Raw genomic sequence first — 18394 nt, 5'->3', positions numbered from 1 at the left:
AATAGTAGAATGAGCCCCTACCTGGCCATCACTGTTTCATCAGATAAAACAGTTATTAACTCCTGGCCAATCTTGTTTCATTTATACTCTTACCTACTTCCTCATCTTCCCCCTGGATTATTCTAAAGCAACTTTCAGCATCATACTATTTCATGTATAATATTTACAGTACATAACCCTCATTTTTAATGACTGCAAAATAGCCATTGATCAGGGGAGAGAACAAAACATACTTAATCATTTCTTCATTGCTGAATATTTTGTTTGCTCTAATTTCTCACTGCTATAAATGACATTGTGATTGTGATTTTTATCTTCTTGAATAGCTTTTCTCATAATCTGGGTAATATCCTTGGAATAGGTTCCCAGATAGGAAATCCATGGGTCAAAGCATCTAAACATTTTTATGGCTCTAGATTAATATCTCCAAGTGTATTTTTCACCAATTTATGTTTTACCAATTTATGAAGCCACTAGAAATGTCCAAGACATTGCACCCTTATCATAATTAAGTATGACCATTAAAAAAGATGTTAGGGGAGAGAAGGAACAACCGTATTTCATTTCTGTTAAGCAAAACGATGAAGAAGGAAAAAGCCTTGTTTTGATGCCGAGTAGGTATGAAGGTATTTCAACTGCAAGGCTTTCTGTCCATGGGACAGAAAGTAGGTTGGTTTAACTGGATGAAGAACACCTGGGACACCATGCCTGCTTCTCCTTTGCTCATGTCATTTTCCTTCACCCATATCCCTTTTCCATCTCCTTCTCTAGTCCTTGAGGGATCAGTCTGGCCAAGTTACAAATAGTTAACAACTGCCAGAAAACAACAAGCAAGACTGGTGAACATGTGATTTAAGACCTGCTTCCTCTGTGTTTTCCTTCCTGAAGGAGTTCTGCTATCCAGTAATTGGAGTGGGGTGGGGCTTGGGAAGGGCACAGATAATACGTAAGACAAACACGGGACGCACTGGTATATAGTGGGAATACAGCAGACTGGTATTCCAGAGGATGAGCTCTAAATCTCCACTTTGTTACCACAATAGATAGTGTCCAATATGGTCATCATGAATTCCTTCTCTCCACATACTTGCATCCACTCCTCAGAGTAAGAAGTAGTCTATTTGCCCTCCCCTCGAGCTGCTCTTAGTGACTCTGTTTAACCAATATAATGTGGAACTTCCAAGACTGCTCCCTCCTGGGATGAGTTGCTCTGGGACAGTCCTCAGAACCCAACAACTAAGCTGTGAAAAGCCAAGACCACATAAAGGGGCCATGTGGAGGTGCTCTGGTTAACAAGTGCCAGTGGGACTTGTAGCCACAGCCAGCACCACTGCTAGCCATGTGAGAGAGCCATCTCCGATGTCCAGCCTTGTCAAGCTCCTAACTGCAAATGCATGCAGAATGGCCCAGATGAGCACAATCAACTCATAGGACCACTAGAGATAGTAATAACTAGGTGTTTTTAAGCCACGACATTTTGGAGTGGTGCATTATGCAATAATAGACAACGAACACCCACTAGCTTTTACCTTTGTCAAATCAGTTCATATCTTTGGATCTCAGTCCCCTCATCTGTTAAGATAAGGAGATGAAACTACAAAATCTCGAAGGTCATCTTAAGCTAAATGATTTTATAACTTTAGTTTTCATCAAGACAGCCTCAAAAGGATGATCAGTGGTATATCCATTTTTTAATTGAGGTAACCACGGTAAAGTGAGATCATTTCAGAGTAAGCCAAGCTCCTCATGGTAGAATGACATTTTTAAGGAGGATTAAAAAATAATAATAATACGCTAGTGCAGAAGAGAGATACATAAAAAAGAATAGTTGCAGGTTCAAAACACCTTCCCATTCAAAAAAATAAAATATTACTACTTACTCGTTATTATATTTAACACATTTAATAACATAAGTCTTCTCGTCAATTCTGTGTTTGGCTTTGAAAACTTGGCCAAATCCACCTTCGCCAATTGGTGTTATTTCTGTAAAATCTCTGATAAACCTTGAAAGATGAACGTTACTGTTATTCTGAGGTTCAGGGTTCGCTGCTCCCCACTCCCACCCTCCCACTTTCCCTTAACAGCACTGGTGAAATGGACTGTCTAATAAGCAGGACTCTCCTCTTCTGAATAAGAAGGATCCACTTCACAGAAATTCTTGAATTGCAAAGGATAGGTCTTCCCTCTTCCCATCCCTACATAACAGATCACCCCTGAGAGTCAGTCACCTTCTGGTTAAACAAAAGCCATGGTAAAGAATCTTATCCCAAGTATAAAACTTTAGAAAACAGTGCCACACTGTGTTCCCCGGCTACCACCAAGCTGTTACAAGAGAAACGAGCACATGCTCTGAGCCTGCCTACGTTGGCAACTCCTTGGGTTTCCCCTCTCCCTCATGCCCCACATTCCATCATTAACTCTGCCAATTCTCCTTCTAAAACACATCTGCTGGTGTCTGCCCACCTTTTCCCTTCAGTCCAAACTTCCATCAGACTCCCGCAGAACTTTGTTCACTGGACACTCCACTTCCCCTCCTTCCTCCGCTCCAATCCGTGATCCACAAAGCAACCAGTGTGATAAACACTAAGTCTGATCACATCTGTTTATTGCCTAGATCCTCCCATAGCCTGCCCCTGCATTCAGCAAAGCCCAGAAAGTCCTTGCATGGGCTACAAGGGGCCACCTGTTTGGCCCTGCCTCCCTCTCCAGCTGGTCTCATGGCCCCGGGCCCTTGCTCACTGCCCTCCCAGCACACGGCCTTGTCTCCGCTCCTCCGACGTTCACATCACCTTTCCCACCTTCACCTTCCCACATGCTCTTCTGCAGAAGCTCAGGGCCTCCCCACAAATGTGACCCCAGAGAAAGCTTTGCCTCGCCCCTCACTCTACATCCAAGGGTTCTGCTTTCATTTCTAACCATGTCATGGCTTTTCCTTCAGACCTCTGACCACGGTTTGTAATTACAGACTTTTTCATGTAATCATCATCCCCTCAAAACTCCAGGAGGGCAGGAGCTGTTTCTATTTGTTCCTGCTATAAATCCAATGTCCAGCACAGTGCCAGGTATATACTAGGTACTTATTAAATATTTGGTGATTCTTTATTATTTTTTAAGCTCATATTCAATGTCCCCCTGTTGCAAATAGGCCTCCTTTGTTTTAGACACTTTATTTAAGCCCAAACACATGATCTACCACAAAAGCAACCCCTTTTCAAAGTGAAATCTGCTATGGAGCTGGAAAATGGAATACAGATCCAAGTGGATCTACTCTGATTCCTGCAGGAGTACTTTTGTTGAAAAAAAAAAATCACTGGTTTAGAGGAACATTTGCTTCAATATTAAAACCTTCCATAGATGTCAGAGAAATCCACCTGAGTATCACACAGGTCTACACTTACCACATTCCATTTGGATACATCTAAATTGTGTTCCTCCAAGAGACAATGATCCTTTGTGGGCCTGATTGTGCTAAAACAATTAAACAGTTCAGGTAGAAATATAATTTAACCTGCCTGATGTTCAACAGTCCCTTAAGAAACTTTTGTCAGAGGAGCAAATGTATCCTTAAACAAATTCTTTTTCACAGTTTTCCCTCTTACCTGGAGTCCACAGTATACCTGCTTTCTTCCGTCTTCACAGGAGAGTCAAATCTAGGTGCCAAAGATCTAAAAGTTAAGAGAAGCCCGTAAACTCAAAACTGAAATCAAATGTAACTTGTTTATGTTAGTAGGTTTCATGTCGCACTAGGCTTTTTATATATATATATATTTTTTTTTTTTTTTTTGCAGTACGCGGGCCTCTCACTGTTGTGGCCTCTCCCGTTGCGGAGCACAGGCTCCGGACGCGCAGGCTCAGCGGCCATGGCTCACGGGCCCAGCCGCTCTGTGGCATGTGGGATCCTCCCGGACCGGGGCACGAACCTGTGTCCCCTGCATTGGCAGGCGGACTCTCAACCACTGCGCCACCAAGGAAGCCCCGGCTTTTTATATTTTGAGTCAACTATTAGAATAATGAGGTAGCAAATACTAACCTTTTTCTTTAGAAACAATATGGTTCTCTGTCCTCTATTTTTCACTCCTTTCTTGGTTCCTCTTTTGGCCTTAACACATTCATTGTCAGCATGCCGCTGGCCTCTCTTTTTCTCCCTCTAGACTCAAAACCTCAGGAAATATATCTCTTTGGACTCTCATCCTGGTTGTGTTTCCTTTGACCTTTATTCCTTGCTGGTGGTAAGCCTCCTACAACTGGAAGTTCAAATAACACCTAAAACTAAACAAATACAAACTGCTATCTCTCCCCTAAGCCGTCAAGTCTTCAACTCCCTTAACAGCATCAGTGCCATGACTCTTGTCAGCATCTCATCCACAAGGAACAATCTTTGTATCCTTTTTCCTTTGCATCTTCTTCAACCAGTTCTGTAACTCAGTTCCCTCAAGTCATGTCTACTCTTCCTTTACAGTCTGTCTCACAAACGCTCCTCCTTCCTCCTCCCTGACACTAGAACCACGACTGACAGCCTGATCATCTCACACACAGACCTCTCCCATCTTCATTCAAATACCTGCATCAGGCATCATCTCTCTGCAAACATCGCCTACTGTTTGGAATGTACTGGTGCCTTATAATGGCTCCTGCTGCCATCTCACTCTCACTGCTGACTATACTGACGTCCTTGCTTTTCTTTTCAGTTCAAGAAACCAAGTCACCATAATTTACATAACATTTGGTCTTTTTTTTTCTTCCCCAAGTTATGATACCATTTCTACTCTACCTGCTTATCTGCAAAATAATGCACTTCTCTATTGTGTGTGTGTGCGTGCGTGTGTGTGTGTGCGTGCGTGTTTCGGCTGTGCCACACACCTGTGGGATCTTAGTTCCCCCACCAGGGATTGAACCTAGGCTCCCGTAGTGAAAGCACAGAGTCTTAACCACTGGACCGCCAGGGAATTCCCATTATGCACTTCTCGTGAAAACATCTCTGCAAACCCATTTCCTGTGTCAGCCTCGTCCAAAATAATGCCCTTAATCAATTACTCGACCAATAGCCCCATAGGCCTTTATGTCTACAGTGTAGTGTGTGTGTATGTTCAAAGAGTTCTCCACGTATTTAAAAGTATTGTTTGTAGATTTCAAGATTTCAGTGAGCCTTAATTATGCTTTCTACTCTGAAACTCCACTCAAATAAGGGCATATAGTACTCTACAAATACTGAAGACTTAATAAATAAGGCTAATAAACTAAGTCTGAAATAAAACTACATTTCAAAACATGTTCAATGCATAATGATACTCACCTCTTCACCTTTCTGGGATTATTTCTGGAACTGTTCTATAATAAAAAAATGGAGAATATCAATAGTTTCGGATGATTAAATTAAGTATCTTGCTTTTTCTTGCCATCCTTTCTCCTGTATATCTAGATGGTTCTTTGATCACACTTCTTTGTCCTTAGATTAACAACCTCATCAATTTGTATGCTCTCACTAAGCCCTGCTTTCACTGCACTTGGCTATATCAAAGTTCTCACCGATTTTAGCAACCAGACAGATATGGCAGGAAGGTCAAAAAAGACAAATTGTAGGGCATGTTCTGCAGAAGCACTGATTTTCCAGGTATAGAATATGGCGTCCTAGGTGATCCTCTGGCCAGCAGATCTTAGCAAGAAGGTGTGCATCACAATCACTCACACTGCTAGTAAAGACACAAGTGTGGCCCAGAGATCTAGTTTAAAATATTTTCGTTTTTAGGACAAATTAATAATTTAATTTTAACATTTAGCCAAAAAAGGGGTCTTTGATATATCTCTCAAAAATTAATATCATATAGCTCTTCTTCACTCATATTCACTTTCATTCTGTTAGGTTTTGTGGTTTTTTACCAATTTTAATATGCTGACACAGACTGCGAACACCAGACTAAGATTTCTTGAGCTCATATCACCTGCCAGCCTCAGTTTTGCACAGTGACTACATTATGATAAATTCAGACATTCTGTTCATGGACAATATTGTTTCCAGTATCTTCTATTACAAACAATTTTGCAAAGAACATGCTTATACATGTTTCTATATGCACACATACCCATGTTTCTCTAGAAGATGTACCTAGGAACAGAACTGTTTGGTGGTACAGCTGGCACACCCTCAAGTCTACCACATGTTGCCAAATTGCTCTCTAAGAGGGCTGTACCAATTTATACATCCACCAGCAGCATATAATAGTTATAACAGCAACAGAGCTGTGCTAACACTTAGTATAACCAGACTCAAATGGATGGGTTTAAAATGGTATCTAACTGTTGTTTTGATTTGCATTTTCCTGATTATTATGAAGTAAAGCATCTTTTCATACTTTGTCTGTTGCCCATTTGGGTATTGCTTCTCTGAACTGTCTGTTCAGCTCTTTTGTACATTTTTTTACTGAGTTGCTTATCTTTTTCTTATTGATTTGCTTGTAGTTCTTTATAAATAGGATAACTTTGATAAACACTAATCATCACCACAAAAACTATCTGATTTTTAAGTTTAGTTTTTAAGTTTAGTTCTAGTTTTTTAAAACAGAAGCAGAACTCTATTCATAAAACTTTTAAGTACTATCCAATTGATAGAAAAGCTGAAGCCAGATCATAGAAAATATATGAAAATACAAAGGTGAGTAGGGGGAGAAAGATGGGAGTGAAGAATAGAAGAATTTTGCATGTGAAGAATGGGAGTTAATAAAGAAAGGAGAGAGTGAAAAGGCTGCAAAATATTTTGATTTAGTAAGAACACATGAGAAAAAAATAGAAAAATTATGGTTGGGTACTGGAGGTCATTTTTAAATGGAGAAACACAAAGGAAAATAAGATTAACTAGGAAGCATAGAGATTAATACTATACCTCTGGAGATTGGAAAGACTTGTCTACTGCATCACTGTTATCATTGCTTTCCGCTTCACTTGTTGAGAAGTCATTTTCAGATGGTGATTCAGAAGCACTAGAAGAAAAGGGGACAACTATTAGTTTATGAATTTTGCCTATTTTTTGTTGATCAGTAATTGCTTTTTCTAACTTCTCCTTAAACATTAAACATTTTCATAAATATTTGCTCTTTCAGGCTACAATTTGAATCTGCTAAATAACACAACCGTTTCTCCACACTTACGATGTGTTTGTCGCTGAAGAGTTGCTTTGGACATCACCACACACAGTATTGAAACAACCAGAGGACGCGTCAGCTTTCTGAAAGATTTAAGTGCAACTAAATTACCTCTCCATAGTGACTCAGTCTCTGGGAACCAACTACCACATTTATTTCCCCACATTTACCAAACTCACAGCCATAAAGAATTATGGGGTTAATACATTTTTTATGGATGTTTGATCTGGATTTAAAAAAACAACCTGAGTTGTCAACAGAACCGTGATCCCTCTGGGGCCTCGTGGTCCCATGGTTCATGGCTCATTTTGGGGACACAGAATGGAGGAATCCTTTTGCTATGTGATTGGCTGTCTTGGCATCATCTAAACATCATCTAACCTCAAATCAACTTCAGAAAGAATTTTAAAATATAAAAATTAAATCCAAAGGCAGTACATACCATTAAATTTTCTGACTGTATCTTTTCATAAGCCAGTTTAGCAGCCAATTGTTTTGCCTCCTGTTTAGTGGAACCTATACCAATACCATATTCATTCTGTCCAATTTTGCATTTATAATGAAATCTAGGAGAAATGATAAACAGTATTAACCCAAATACCAAAAAACACTAAATCTAACTCATGATTCAGAAAAAAAAACACACATTAACACCTAATTTAATAGGTGGCTTCATAGTTCATTTCTTCTTTAATTTAAACCTTCAGTGAGATGGCTGACCAGTTTGCCAGAATAACCAGGATTGGCTAACATCTCAGTTTGCATTTTCCAGGCAACTGCTCTTTGTTGCTTCATTGAAACATCTGGCATTAAGGTACCAAGTGGTGATTTTTTAAAATTCCCCAAAAGTCAAAAGACATGGAGGCAGAGAAGGAAGACAGATCCAATGAATTTTTCAGAGATGTTCAACTGGAAAGAAAAAGCCAGTAGAGGAAGTGGGGCTTCTACAGGAGAAATAATAAGGTTAGAGTGTTTTTGTAGGAGATGGGCAAAGCATCCCTAACTTCAGCTCTAACTTTAGCCTTTTCTGCCCCCTGCTCATGTGCACAAACACCTAAGAAAATCCTCACAGTGCAAAAGCCCCATGCTGAAGTCACCCCCTCCTCATATGAGCTGTAAGGATGCCTGTGGTTAGGCAAGGATCCTTGGACAATTATATAAGAACTTATCGTGGAGTTACCATGCAGTGCTACAGAATTATTCCAGTATGATTTGTCACAGAGGGAAACACACCCTACCAGGGTGAGTCTTCCCCGCTAGGCTCTGAAGGGAAAGTTAGGGAGCTGGGCTGAGTGACTGGATCATTTCTAGGGCTCCTATTTTTCTCCAGCACTCCCTAAATAGAATTCTCTCTTTCAGCGATCGAACGTTAAAGCCCTTAATTCAAAGAAACCAAACAGGTGAGCTACGGGAAAATAAAATAGCCTCTTAATTTATTGAGATTGACTCACAGAATTCACTTTTGAATATTTCACTCCAATGAATCCTATCACATTTTTCTCTTCCTAGTTCTGGCCTAAAATCCATCAGGGTGAAAAGTAAAGCATCCATAGCTGAGTCAATTCCGAGGACAGTATCCTACAGTGGTTGTTTGGACTATTTGCCATTTAGATATTTTTTCCTTCTCCCTCATTTAACTGGTTGGTTGTAGCTGAGAAACAATCTCCCTCATACTCATTTGCTTTCTGCTTTTCCCAGTTCAAATCGATTCTTCTTCCTCACGTCCAAAGTCTTAGCTCACTGGTGACATTCTCAATATCTCTGACTGACGCTCTCATCTGTCCCCCTCATCACATCCCTCAAATCCTGGTCTCTGCACAGTCCAGGGTGAAAGCCCATTCCTTCTAATACATGGTATTTGTTTAGAGAGTGACATCAGTTAATCAAATCTGAAGGGCAAACACCTGGACAAACAGCTCTACTCTGACAAGGGTAGAAAGAGAGTCATTCCACACGTGTGGCAGAGATGTTTTCACACAGTGACTGCCACTGTGACCTCAGGGATGGGAAGATTTTCACAACCCTGCAGCAGGGGCACCCCACCCACTCTTAGGCTTCCTACAGACTAAACCATCCAGATATACCTCAGAAATAAAGGATTCCTCAGATTTGATCAATTATGGGATATGGGTCCCAAGTCTTCACCAATTAAGCATTTCAATATTTTAATTACAAAGATGTCCCATTGCTTGTAAGTCATATAAAACCTTTCCTGCAGAACATACCAAAAAGGACAGATATTTCCAGAAAATGAGACATGAAAATAAGCCTGTTCTGTTGCTTAGATACAATGAAACAGAAGGAAAAGCACGACATCTCACTTATCGGGCCCACTGTCCCTCGATTCACATTCTTCATAAATTACAGATAGGTTTTTCTTCTGGGCAATCGTATTAACACGGCCTATGTAATTCTCAATGGGTGGTACTTCTGAAGGATCTCCTGTCTGCAGTGATGAAGGACTAGCGGCCTAAAAGAAAGAAATGTTTTGTTTATATAGATGATAACCAAAATTTATTTTGTCTAATAAAATTACTATTTTTTGCCTAATAAAATTACTAAATGAATAATTTGAAACACCACTTCGAGTTTATGGATTTCCCTACTATAATACTTTAATAAAAGTATAAGTATATGTCTTCCTCTGCCAGAAAAAACCCACAAGGATAAATTTTAACAGGAGAAAAGAAATCAGCCATTTCCCTTTTATAGTTTCATAAAGAAAAACAAAATAGTCAATTTTCTTGTTTATCCGGTAAAACTCTATAACATTTTCTGGTTTTCTGTGCCCTTTGTAAATCTCAAAGAACAAGACAACAAATATCAAAGTAAAGCTATATCCTGGATCACAACTTCATAGGAAACATGAACATAATAGCATTACTCCTTCCATTGTTATCTGTCCCTTTTAAAATTCTTAATCTGACAAAATCTTGTCCAAAGTTTTTCTACTTTGTTAACTTTGTCAAAGAACTTTTGATTCTACTTATCTTCTTTATTATTTCTTTGGTTTTTTTCACATTAATTTCTGCCCTTATTGTTATCACTGTCTTTCTTCTGCTTTTTTGTGGGGAAAGGTATTCTACTGTTCCTTTTCTAACTTCTTTTTTTTTTTTTTTTTTTGGCGGTACGCTGGCCTCTCACTGTCGTGGCCTCTCCCGTTGCAGAGCACAGGCTCCGGACGGGCAGGCTCAGCGGCCATGGCTCATGGGCCCAGCCGCTCTGCGGCATGTGGGATCTTCCCGGACCGGGGCACAAACCCGTGTCCCCTGCATCGGCAGGCGGACTCTCAACCACTGCGCCACCAGGGAAGCCCCCTTTTCTAACTTCTTGACTTGGTTTTCTGGCTCTTTAACAATTTATAAGTTTGTGGGTTTTGCCTGATTTACTTTTCTCAATTTTGATTAGAAGGGTGACATCTTTAACTTAGATTTTTTTTTTTAATTAAAGAAAAAAAATTTTTTTTTCTTTTCTTTTTGGCTGCAGCGCATGGCATGAGGGATGTTAGTTCTCAGGCCAGGGATTAAGCCTGTGCCCCCTGCTGTGGAAGCACGGAGCCTTAACCACTGGACCGCCAGGGAAGTCCCTTCAAGTAAGATTTTTCAAGAAAATATCTTGAATACTAAAATTTTTCAAGATTTTCAAAATCTGAGAATGATCCACTTTTGTCCCACATGTAAAATGACTTCTTGTCTCATTTTACAGCTGCTGCTCCAATGTCTCCTAGTTTTTAATGGTGCTGTGAACAGCATGATATTTTTTTTTCATTTTTACATTTTATATAATTTTTTCTGCCTAGATGCTCATAGGTTTCTTTCTTGACCCCTGGAGCTCAGTACTTTCACAAGGGCTGATGTTGTTCTTGGTGGTTCTGTATTTTTCTGTATCTGTTTAGTTGCTGAGTTGTTTTAATCTGAAGCCAGGTCTTTCTTTATTTCAGAAATGCTTTCTACTGAAGTCTCTTCAGATAGCTTTTTCTGTACTAGTTACTCTGTTCTAATCTTCAGGGATACCAATTATACATATGTTGGTTCTTCATCATCTGCCCTCCATATAGATCATTCTCCTCATGGTCACTTCTATCTCTGTCCTTTTTCACTGCATTCCCTCAATTAGGTGGAGGAGCTCCTTCCAGAACCTGTTAGCTCATTTCTCACTGTTTCCTTAGAGTATGTCACTGCTGCTGGCACTCTAAATAGTATTGTCCCATTTTTCCCACTCTTCCATAGGTGTACCTCTCATTCAGGGTTCTACAGAAATGGGGCCAGGAAAAAGACTGAACGAAACTTTGAAAGCAAAAGAAGTTGTAAATTTCTTTATTCTGCATATAAGTATTTTCTCACAGAGAAAAATATCATAGATATTTCTGAGTTCCCTTTCACTAGGAAAAAAAGGTAATTACTCACCTTCTGTTCTTTACTAATTATTTCAAAAGCTAATTTGGCTGCAGCATTTTTGGCTTCCTTCTTTGATCTACCTTCAGCCTTTGGAAATTCTCTGCCATCTATTATAACTTGATAGGTAAACCTAATTTCAAAGAAAAATTCACAAAATATCATAAAATTCATGCATTATCTAACAACAAGTGTTCTGATCACCACTGCTTCCTATGACTACCTTCGAAAATTTTAACCTATGTTCCACATAAAATTCAAGCAGTCACCCCCAAACAGCAAAATAGCATATCATCTTGAAGCATGGAAAGGCTTAAACCCTCTTTTTTCTCTGGAGTCCTCTGAAGTTACCACTTTACATCAAGAAGACAGTACTCTCTGGCAACTTTGCTCTCAAGCTAAAGAATTGACTTCAAAATTGTGCCAGAGCTGCCATTCTCCCAGTTCATATTTTCTAGGGATATACCCTTTTTTATAGCAACTTACCTTAAGTTATGTGGAGGTCCTGTCTTAGATAGTTCACAATACTTAAGTACTGCAGTGTTCCTTTGTTGGTACTTATTAAGTTCTTCTATATAGAAACATGGTGAACGACCACTGGCCATTTTTTCCTACAGTAACCTACAATAAGAGAGATGTTTGAAAGAGGTGATACACTCAGAACATACCTAATATAATTATCCCAGTCTAGTTTAAGAGACAAAACAGGATAAGATGACTCTCCTTTATACAACTCATCTCAGTCCCACATAAACCCAGAGAAAACTTATTACAAAATCTTTCTTTCTCTCTCAAGGACTACACAATCAAGCTAATTTCTCCACGATTTTCTACTTTCAAAACTCAACTGGCCAAAAAAAGGCTGGAGGTCCTTCTCTGTAACTTTTCTTTCTGCTTCCACTGAGTGTCAAGTGCAAGTCTGTCCACCTGCTTGAGAAGTTAAAAGCCTGCAAGAGTAGAATTATAATTATTTATGTTGAGAAGAAAAAGGTTGAGAGTATATATAAAGTTTATGAAATCATGAAGGATTTAGCTGTATGGACATTGATCCTCCTATGAAATCCCCAAAAATCCCCCCTTTGAAATTGTCAGAAGTCAGTTTTAGGACAATTTACTTGGCAGGCAAATTATGCCCTTGTTTATGGTTCTCACTGGAGCAAGACAGTAGCAATGATTTAAATTACAAACAAAATCTAAAAAATATAGAATCTAAATATAAGAGCCAAAGCTATAAAACTTTAGAAGGAAACATAAGGGTGAATCTTCACAACCTTAGATTTGGCAATGGAATCTGAGATATGACAGCAAAAGCACAGCAACAAAAGAATACATAGATAAATTGGGCCTCATCAAAATTAAAAATGTTTATATATCAGAGGACACTATGAAGAAAATGAAAAGACAATCTACAGAAAGGAATTTTTATAAATAATATATTTGATAAAGACCTAGGATCCAGAATATATAAAGAACTTTTACAGCTCAACAACAAAAAGAGTTAAAAAATTAAAAATAGGCAAAGGACTTGAACAGACATTTCTCCAAAGAAGATATACAAATGGCCAACAAGCACGTGAAAAGATGTTCAATATCATTACTTATTAGACAAATGCAAATCAAAACCACAACTAGATACTACTTCACACCCACTAGGCTGGTAATAATAATAATAATAATACAGAAAATAAATGTGCTGTTGAGGGTATAGAGAAATTGGAAACCTCATATATTGCTGATGGGAATGTAAAGTAGTGCAGCCTCTATGGAAAAGAATTTGGTGGTTCCTCAAAAAGTTAAACTTAGAATTACCATATGACCCGTCAATTTCACCACTTTGGTGTATACCCAAAGAACTGAAAAACAGGTTTTGAAATACTTATGCAGGAATATTCATAGCAGCACTATTCACAATAACCCAGAAGTGGAAACAAATCAAATATCTATCAACTGATGAAGGGTAAACAAAGTGCTCTATATCCACACATGGGATCTTATGCAGCCATAAAAAGAATAAAGTATTGAAACATGCTACAACAGAGCTACATGTCAAAAACATGCTAAATGAGAGAAGTCAGACATAAAAGGTCACATAGCGTATGATTCCATTTATGTGGAACATCCAGAATAGGTAAATCCATAGGCAGAAAGCGGACCCTGTTGATCTCTCGTTTCTTATTAGAAAGCTCTTCTGATTTTCCTTCTTCCATGGTCACTCTTTCTAACACTCCTTAATCTTCACAGCCTTTAAATGCTGGAGTTTCCCCAAGGCTTGGTCCAAAGATGCTATTCTCTTCACTCTATACTTTCTCCTCAAGGTAATTTCTCTCATGACCATGATTTCAAAGATCATCTATTTGTCATTAACTCTAAAGTTTATACATAATTTATGAACCTCTTACTGAGTTTCAGATCTCTCTATCCAACCTCTCCACTTGGACAACTTGAATGACTTTTAAACTCAAAAGATCCAAAATTGCATTTTTAATCTTCCCTCAAGCTGGTTTGGAGTTTCCTTTCTCAGAAAATGACTCCACTGTGCATCCATGTCTGAAAGCCGTGAACCTGGGAGGCATTCTTGACATGTCCTTTCCCTACCTTCTGATTTATACCTAAGTCCTGTCCTCCAAATCCTTCTACTTCTCAATGACGTCTATAGCCACCATCCTGGTTCAAGCCATCACCATCTCACTCCTGGACTGCTACAAGAATGTCAGAACCAATTCCTCACAGCCGCTGCAATTCCTTCTCTACACTGCAGCCATCATGATTTTTTTAAACTTTTTTTTCATTGTCGTAAAATATACATAACATGAAGTTTACCCTTTTTACCCTTTTTACGTGTACAATTCATGGGCAAAAAGCATTTTCACAATGTTGTAAGGCCACCACCGCAATCCATCTCCAAAACTCTTTACATCTCCCCAAACAGAAAGTCTATACCCATTAAACAATAAACATTTCCCTTCCCCCTCAGCCCCTGGTAACCACCATTCTATTTTCTATGCCTATGAATTTGCCTATTCTAAGTACCTCATATAAGTGGCATCATACAATATTTGTCCTTTTGTGTCTGGTTATTTCACTTAGCTAATGTCTTCAAGGTTCATTCATGTTGTAGCACGTATCAGAATTTCCTTCCTTTTTAAGGCTGAATAATATTCCACTGTATGAATATCCCACACTTTGTTTATCCAGTCATCTGTTGATGAACACTTGAGTTATTCCAACCTTTTGGCTATTGTGTGCAATACTGATATGAACATTGTTGTACAAATATCTGTTCAAATCCCTACTTTCAAATCTTTTGAGTATATACCTACAAGTGCAATTGCTGAATCAGATGGTAATTTTATGTTTAACTTTATGAGGAATTGCCAAATTATTTTCCACAGTGGCTGCACCATTTTGTATTTCCACCAGCAGCGCACAAGGGTTCCAATTTCTCCACATCCTCACCAACAGCTGCTATTTTCCATTTTTAAAAGAGTCACATCATAATCTTTTCAAAACATCAATTCAATCATACAGCCCCCACAAACCACCAAAATTGTTCTTGTCAAGGTTACCGATGGCTTCTCCATCTCTAAAATTAGTAGTCAGTAGTCAGTTCTCAGCCCCTGTCTACTTGACACATAACCAGCATGTGACACGGCTGCTCATTCCTTTCTCCCTCCTTATTCCTTTGCTTGGACACCCAAGACACCACCCTCTCCTGGTTTCTCTCCGTCCTCACAAGATATTCCTTCTCTGTCTCCTTTCCTTGTTCCTCCTCCTCATCCTTTCTTTTAAATATTATAGTGTGTCAAGGTCCAGGTCTCAGATCTCTCTGCTCTACTTACACTCATTCCCCTGATGATCCCCTTGAGGCTTGTGGCTTTAAATTCCACCTACACAGAGATAGTTCTCAAAAGAACGCCTCCCCCACTGACTCTTTCCTGGCTCCCAACTGCTTCTGTCCAACACGCTCCCTCCTGAAGTGCTCTGGAGTCTACCCGTGATGCTGCTTTGCCTGGTTAACTCCTGCTTCCTATAGATCTCAGCTCAAATGTTACTTCCTAGACACCCTAGAAGAGGTCCTGGTTTGATGCTCTATCATAGCCCTTGTCTCCTTTATTACAATTGCTAATTTAACCGACTGTCTTCCAAAAGAGACCATGAGCTATAAGAGGGGAGAGGCTTATAATAGGTGCTTAATAGTGAATAAATGAATACCAAAATATCTGCAGATCTCCCTTATCTCCATGACTTGTAACATGCTTTTCTCTCTGTTTGGAACGTAATAGCTGCATCCTCTATCTACCAGGAAATTCCCACTCCTCTGTGAGGATCAATACATCCTTCTTTGATGCTGCGAGAGCAGCTAGTACCCCTCCACGGGCCTGCCACCCACCTTGCTCAGCTCCCATCATAGTCGAGACTGCTTTTTAAACCAGTTACTGAGCTCTCTGGGGAGCTAGTTCTATGTCTTACTCATCTTTGTATAACTGGCACCCCGTGACAAGTGGTAAATGATGAACACTTGGACAGTATATAGGTAAATGACAGAATGATTCATTAAAATTAAGTACTCCACTTTAAACCTCCTCACCGTCTCCCTTTTCTTCATCTGCTGTTTTCTTTGCATCCTTTCTTCATTCATTCGGTAAATGCTTAGTAAGTGTCAGGCACTGTTCTGATGCGGGGTATACAGATGTGTACAAGACAAATCAAGCCCCTACCTGCATTCCACTGAAGAAAGAAAGAAGATGACCAAGTCCAGAAACAAGTAACAGGAGGGGATAACAGTTGGCTGGAAGTGCTACAATGAAATGAAATAGGGCTATGAGATAGAAGAGTGTTAATAGGTGGGGGCAGAGAAACGAGGGAGGTGGTTTTGATGCAGTGGTCAGGGAAGACCCCTCTTAGGAGGCAATATTTAAATCAAGCCTGGATGATGAGAAAGTCCACCATACTTAGATATGGGGAAAGACCATCTTAGGCAGAGGATACCTGGAGGCAGGCACCAGCACAGCTTTTGGAGGGATGACAAAAAGGTCAAGGAGATTGCTGCACAGTGAACAAGGGGAAACGGTGGGAAATGAGTCTGAGAGGTAGGCAGGTGCCACAGCACAGAGACCTTGAAGGCCAAGGTGTGGATTGTGGAAGTTATTCTAATTGCAGTGGGAAGCTATTGGAGGGTTCTCAGCAGAGGGGTGATGCAGTTGGATTTATGTTTTTAATGGTCACTCTAATGTTATGTAAAGAACAGAGTATGAGGGGTGGGTGTAGAAAAGTTGAGTGGAGCATGAGTATAAGTCAGGAGACCAAGTCGGGGCTGCCGCAGTGGTTTGGGTGAGCAATGCTGGTGGCTGGGAGGGCTCAGATCTGAGCAAAGGTGCTGTCTTCACATCACCGCTTAGTGTTGTGGAGAGGGCTATGCTTTAAAGCCACATAGATCTGGGCGAGGCACCTCTTTGAACCTTTGATTCATGACCCGAAAACAGAAATGAAAACACCTGATTCACAGGTTGTTGTGAGGAGTAAATCAGACAAAAAGCATCCAGCAGGGTCTCCCACACCACTGGCCCTCAATAAACAGTGCTTCTGGTCTACAATTCCAAAATGCAAAAGCACTGAAAACTGAGGTTTACTTTGTTTTCATTTGTTTTGTTTTTGGTGGGTGTGTAGCCCCGCATCTAGACCTGAACTGACATGAGCTATTTAGAGTCTTAATCGTACTCTGTTGTCGATTTATACATTTCACTGCAGAAATGTTTTATGATAGAGTGTTGCCCCCAAACCCTACTGAGAACATTACAAATAGATGGGATTTATACTGCCTTGCCTTTCTAAAATCCAATAATCTCTGAGTACCACAACATACCTGGACCAAGGGTTTCAGATAAGGATCTGTAGCTGTACCATTATGTTCAGGAACTGAAGTGTCATTTAGTTTAGTCACGAGTATGAGATCATACATCCAACTGGAGGAGGTCATAGATCTCAGAACAGTAGTTATGGAAGAGTCCTTAGCAATTATTTAACCTGAAGTCCTATCGAAATACCCTAAATCCTCAACACTTTTAACTTTAAGTAACTGCTGATCTTCAGAATGACAAGCCAGTTTGAATTTAAGTGAAATATATGTGTAAACAAATAAGGTGTTAAATTGGCATTTTTGAAAAAGTACTTACAAGTTTGGAAAAAAAGAAACAGGCGTTTCTTTTCAACTGTTTTTAATAAATCTTATTTTAAAACTAGGTTACCATCTTCCTAAAAGAAATCTCCATCATAATCACTAATAAATATTACGTGTCCATCTTACTCATGCCCAGAAGTTACTTTGGCTGTGCCTTGATACCCTTAGGGCAGACCCAAGTCCCTGTGGACCCAGCCCCCTCAAAGGACCTGTGCAAAGCTTGGCAAACAACGTGCATTCAAGTAACAGGAGGGGATAACAGGAGGGGATAATATCTGATGAATTGAATGAATAAACAGTGTTAAGGATCTTCAGGTTCAAATAAGCAAATAGAAGAACAAGAGCATAAACTGCCCAAGATTCTAAGTTCCTAAGATTCTAAGTTCCTAAGTGACAGCAGGGAGTCTGTCCTTTAGCTTCCATCTGGCAAGGCATTTTTAGTACTAAAGAAATCACAGGCAATAGGAAGTCTCATATTCTGGAATTCAAAAGAGAATTTATGAATCAAAAACAAAGATTTAATGAATACCTATCACATACTGGGTTATACTGGCGAACAAAACCATGCTCTTGTGAACTTACTAGTGGAGGAAAATGGACAAACCCATAAAAAATGTCACAAGGTGATAAGTACTACGTTGAAAACTAAAGCAGAGTAGGGGGGACAGCAAGGGAAGAGTGGGGTT

At 39.6% G+C, this 18394-nt stretch overlaps 1 protein-coding gene across 4 annotated transcripts in view; it reads right to left on the bottom strand.

Annotated features, from left to right (window-relative positions):
* The window catches only part of EIF2AK2 (eukaryotic translation initiation factor 2 alpha kinase 2), a 38272-nt gene that overhangs the window by 19057 nt on the left and 821 nt on the right, over positions 1-18394 (bottom strand). For 3 of the 4 annotated variants that reach the window (XM_067703255.1, XM_067703256.1, XM_067703257.1), the window contains exons 2-10: positions 12017-12151; positions 11543-11663; positions 9458-9606; positions 7579-7702; positions 7143-7219; positions 6878-6974; positions 5294-5328; positions 3600-3665; positions 1881-2003 (exon numbers count right to left, since the gene is read on the bottom strand). In XM_067703255.1, coding sequence (XP_067559356.1) covers positions 1881-2003; positions 3600-3665; positions 5294-5328; positions 6878-6974; positions 7143-7219; positions 7579-7702; positions 9458-9606; positions 11543-11663; positions 12017-12135 — 911 coding nt within the window. In that variant the 5' untranslated portion in view covers positions 12136-12151. The remainder of the gene's footprint in view (positions 1-1880; positions 2004-3599; positions 3666-5293; positions 5329-6877; positions 6975-7142; positions 7220-7578; positions 7703-9457; positions 9607-11542; positions 11664-12016; positions 12152-18394) is intronic. The other variant, XM_067703258.1, reaches the window with a different exon arrangement.

The sequence above is a fragment of the Pseudorca crassidens genome, chromosome 14 (assembly GCF_039906515.1).
Source record: "Pseudorca crassidens isolate mPseCra1 chromosome 14, mPseCra1.hap1, whole genome shotgun sequence".
Taxonomy (NCBI): Eukaryota; Metazoa; Chordata; class Mammalia; order Artiodactyla; family Delphinidae; genus Pseudorca; species Pseudorca crassidens.
This window is presented reverse-complemented; position numbering and strand designations above follow the sequence as displayed.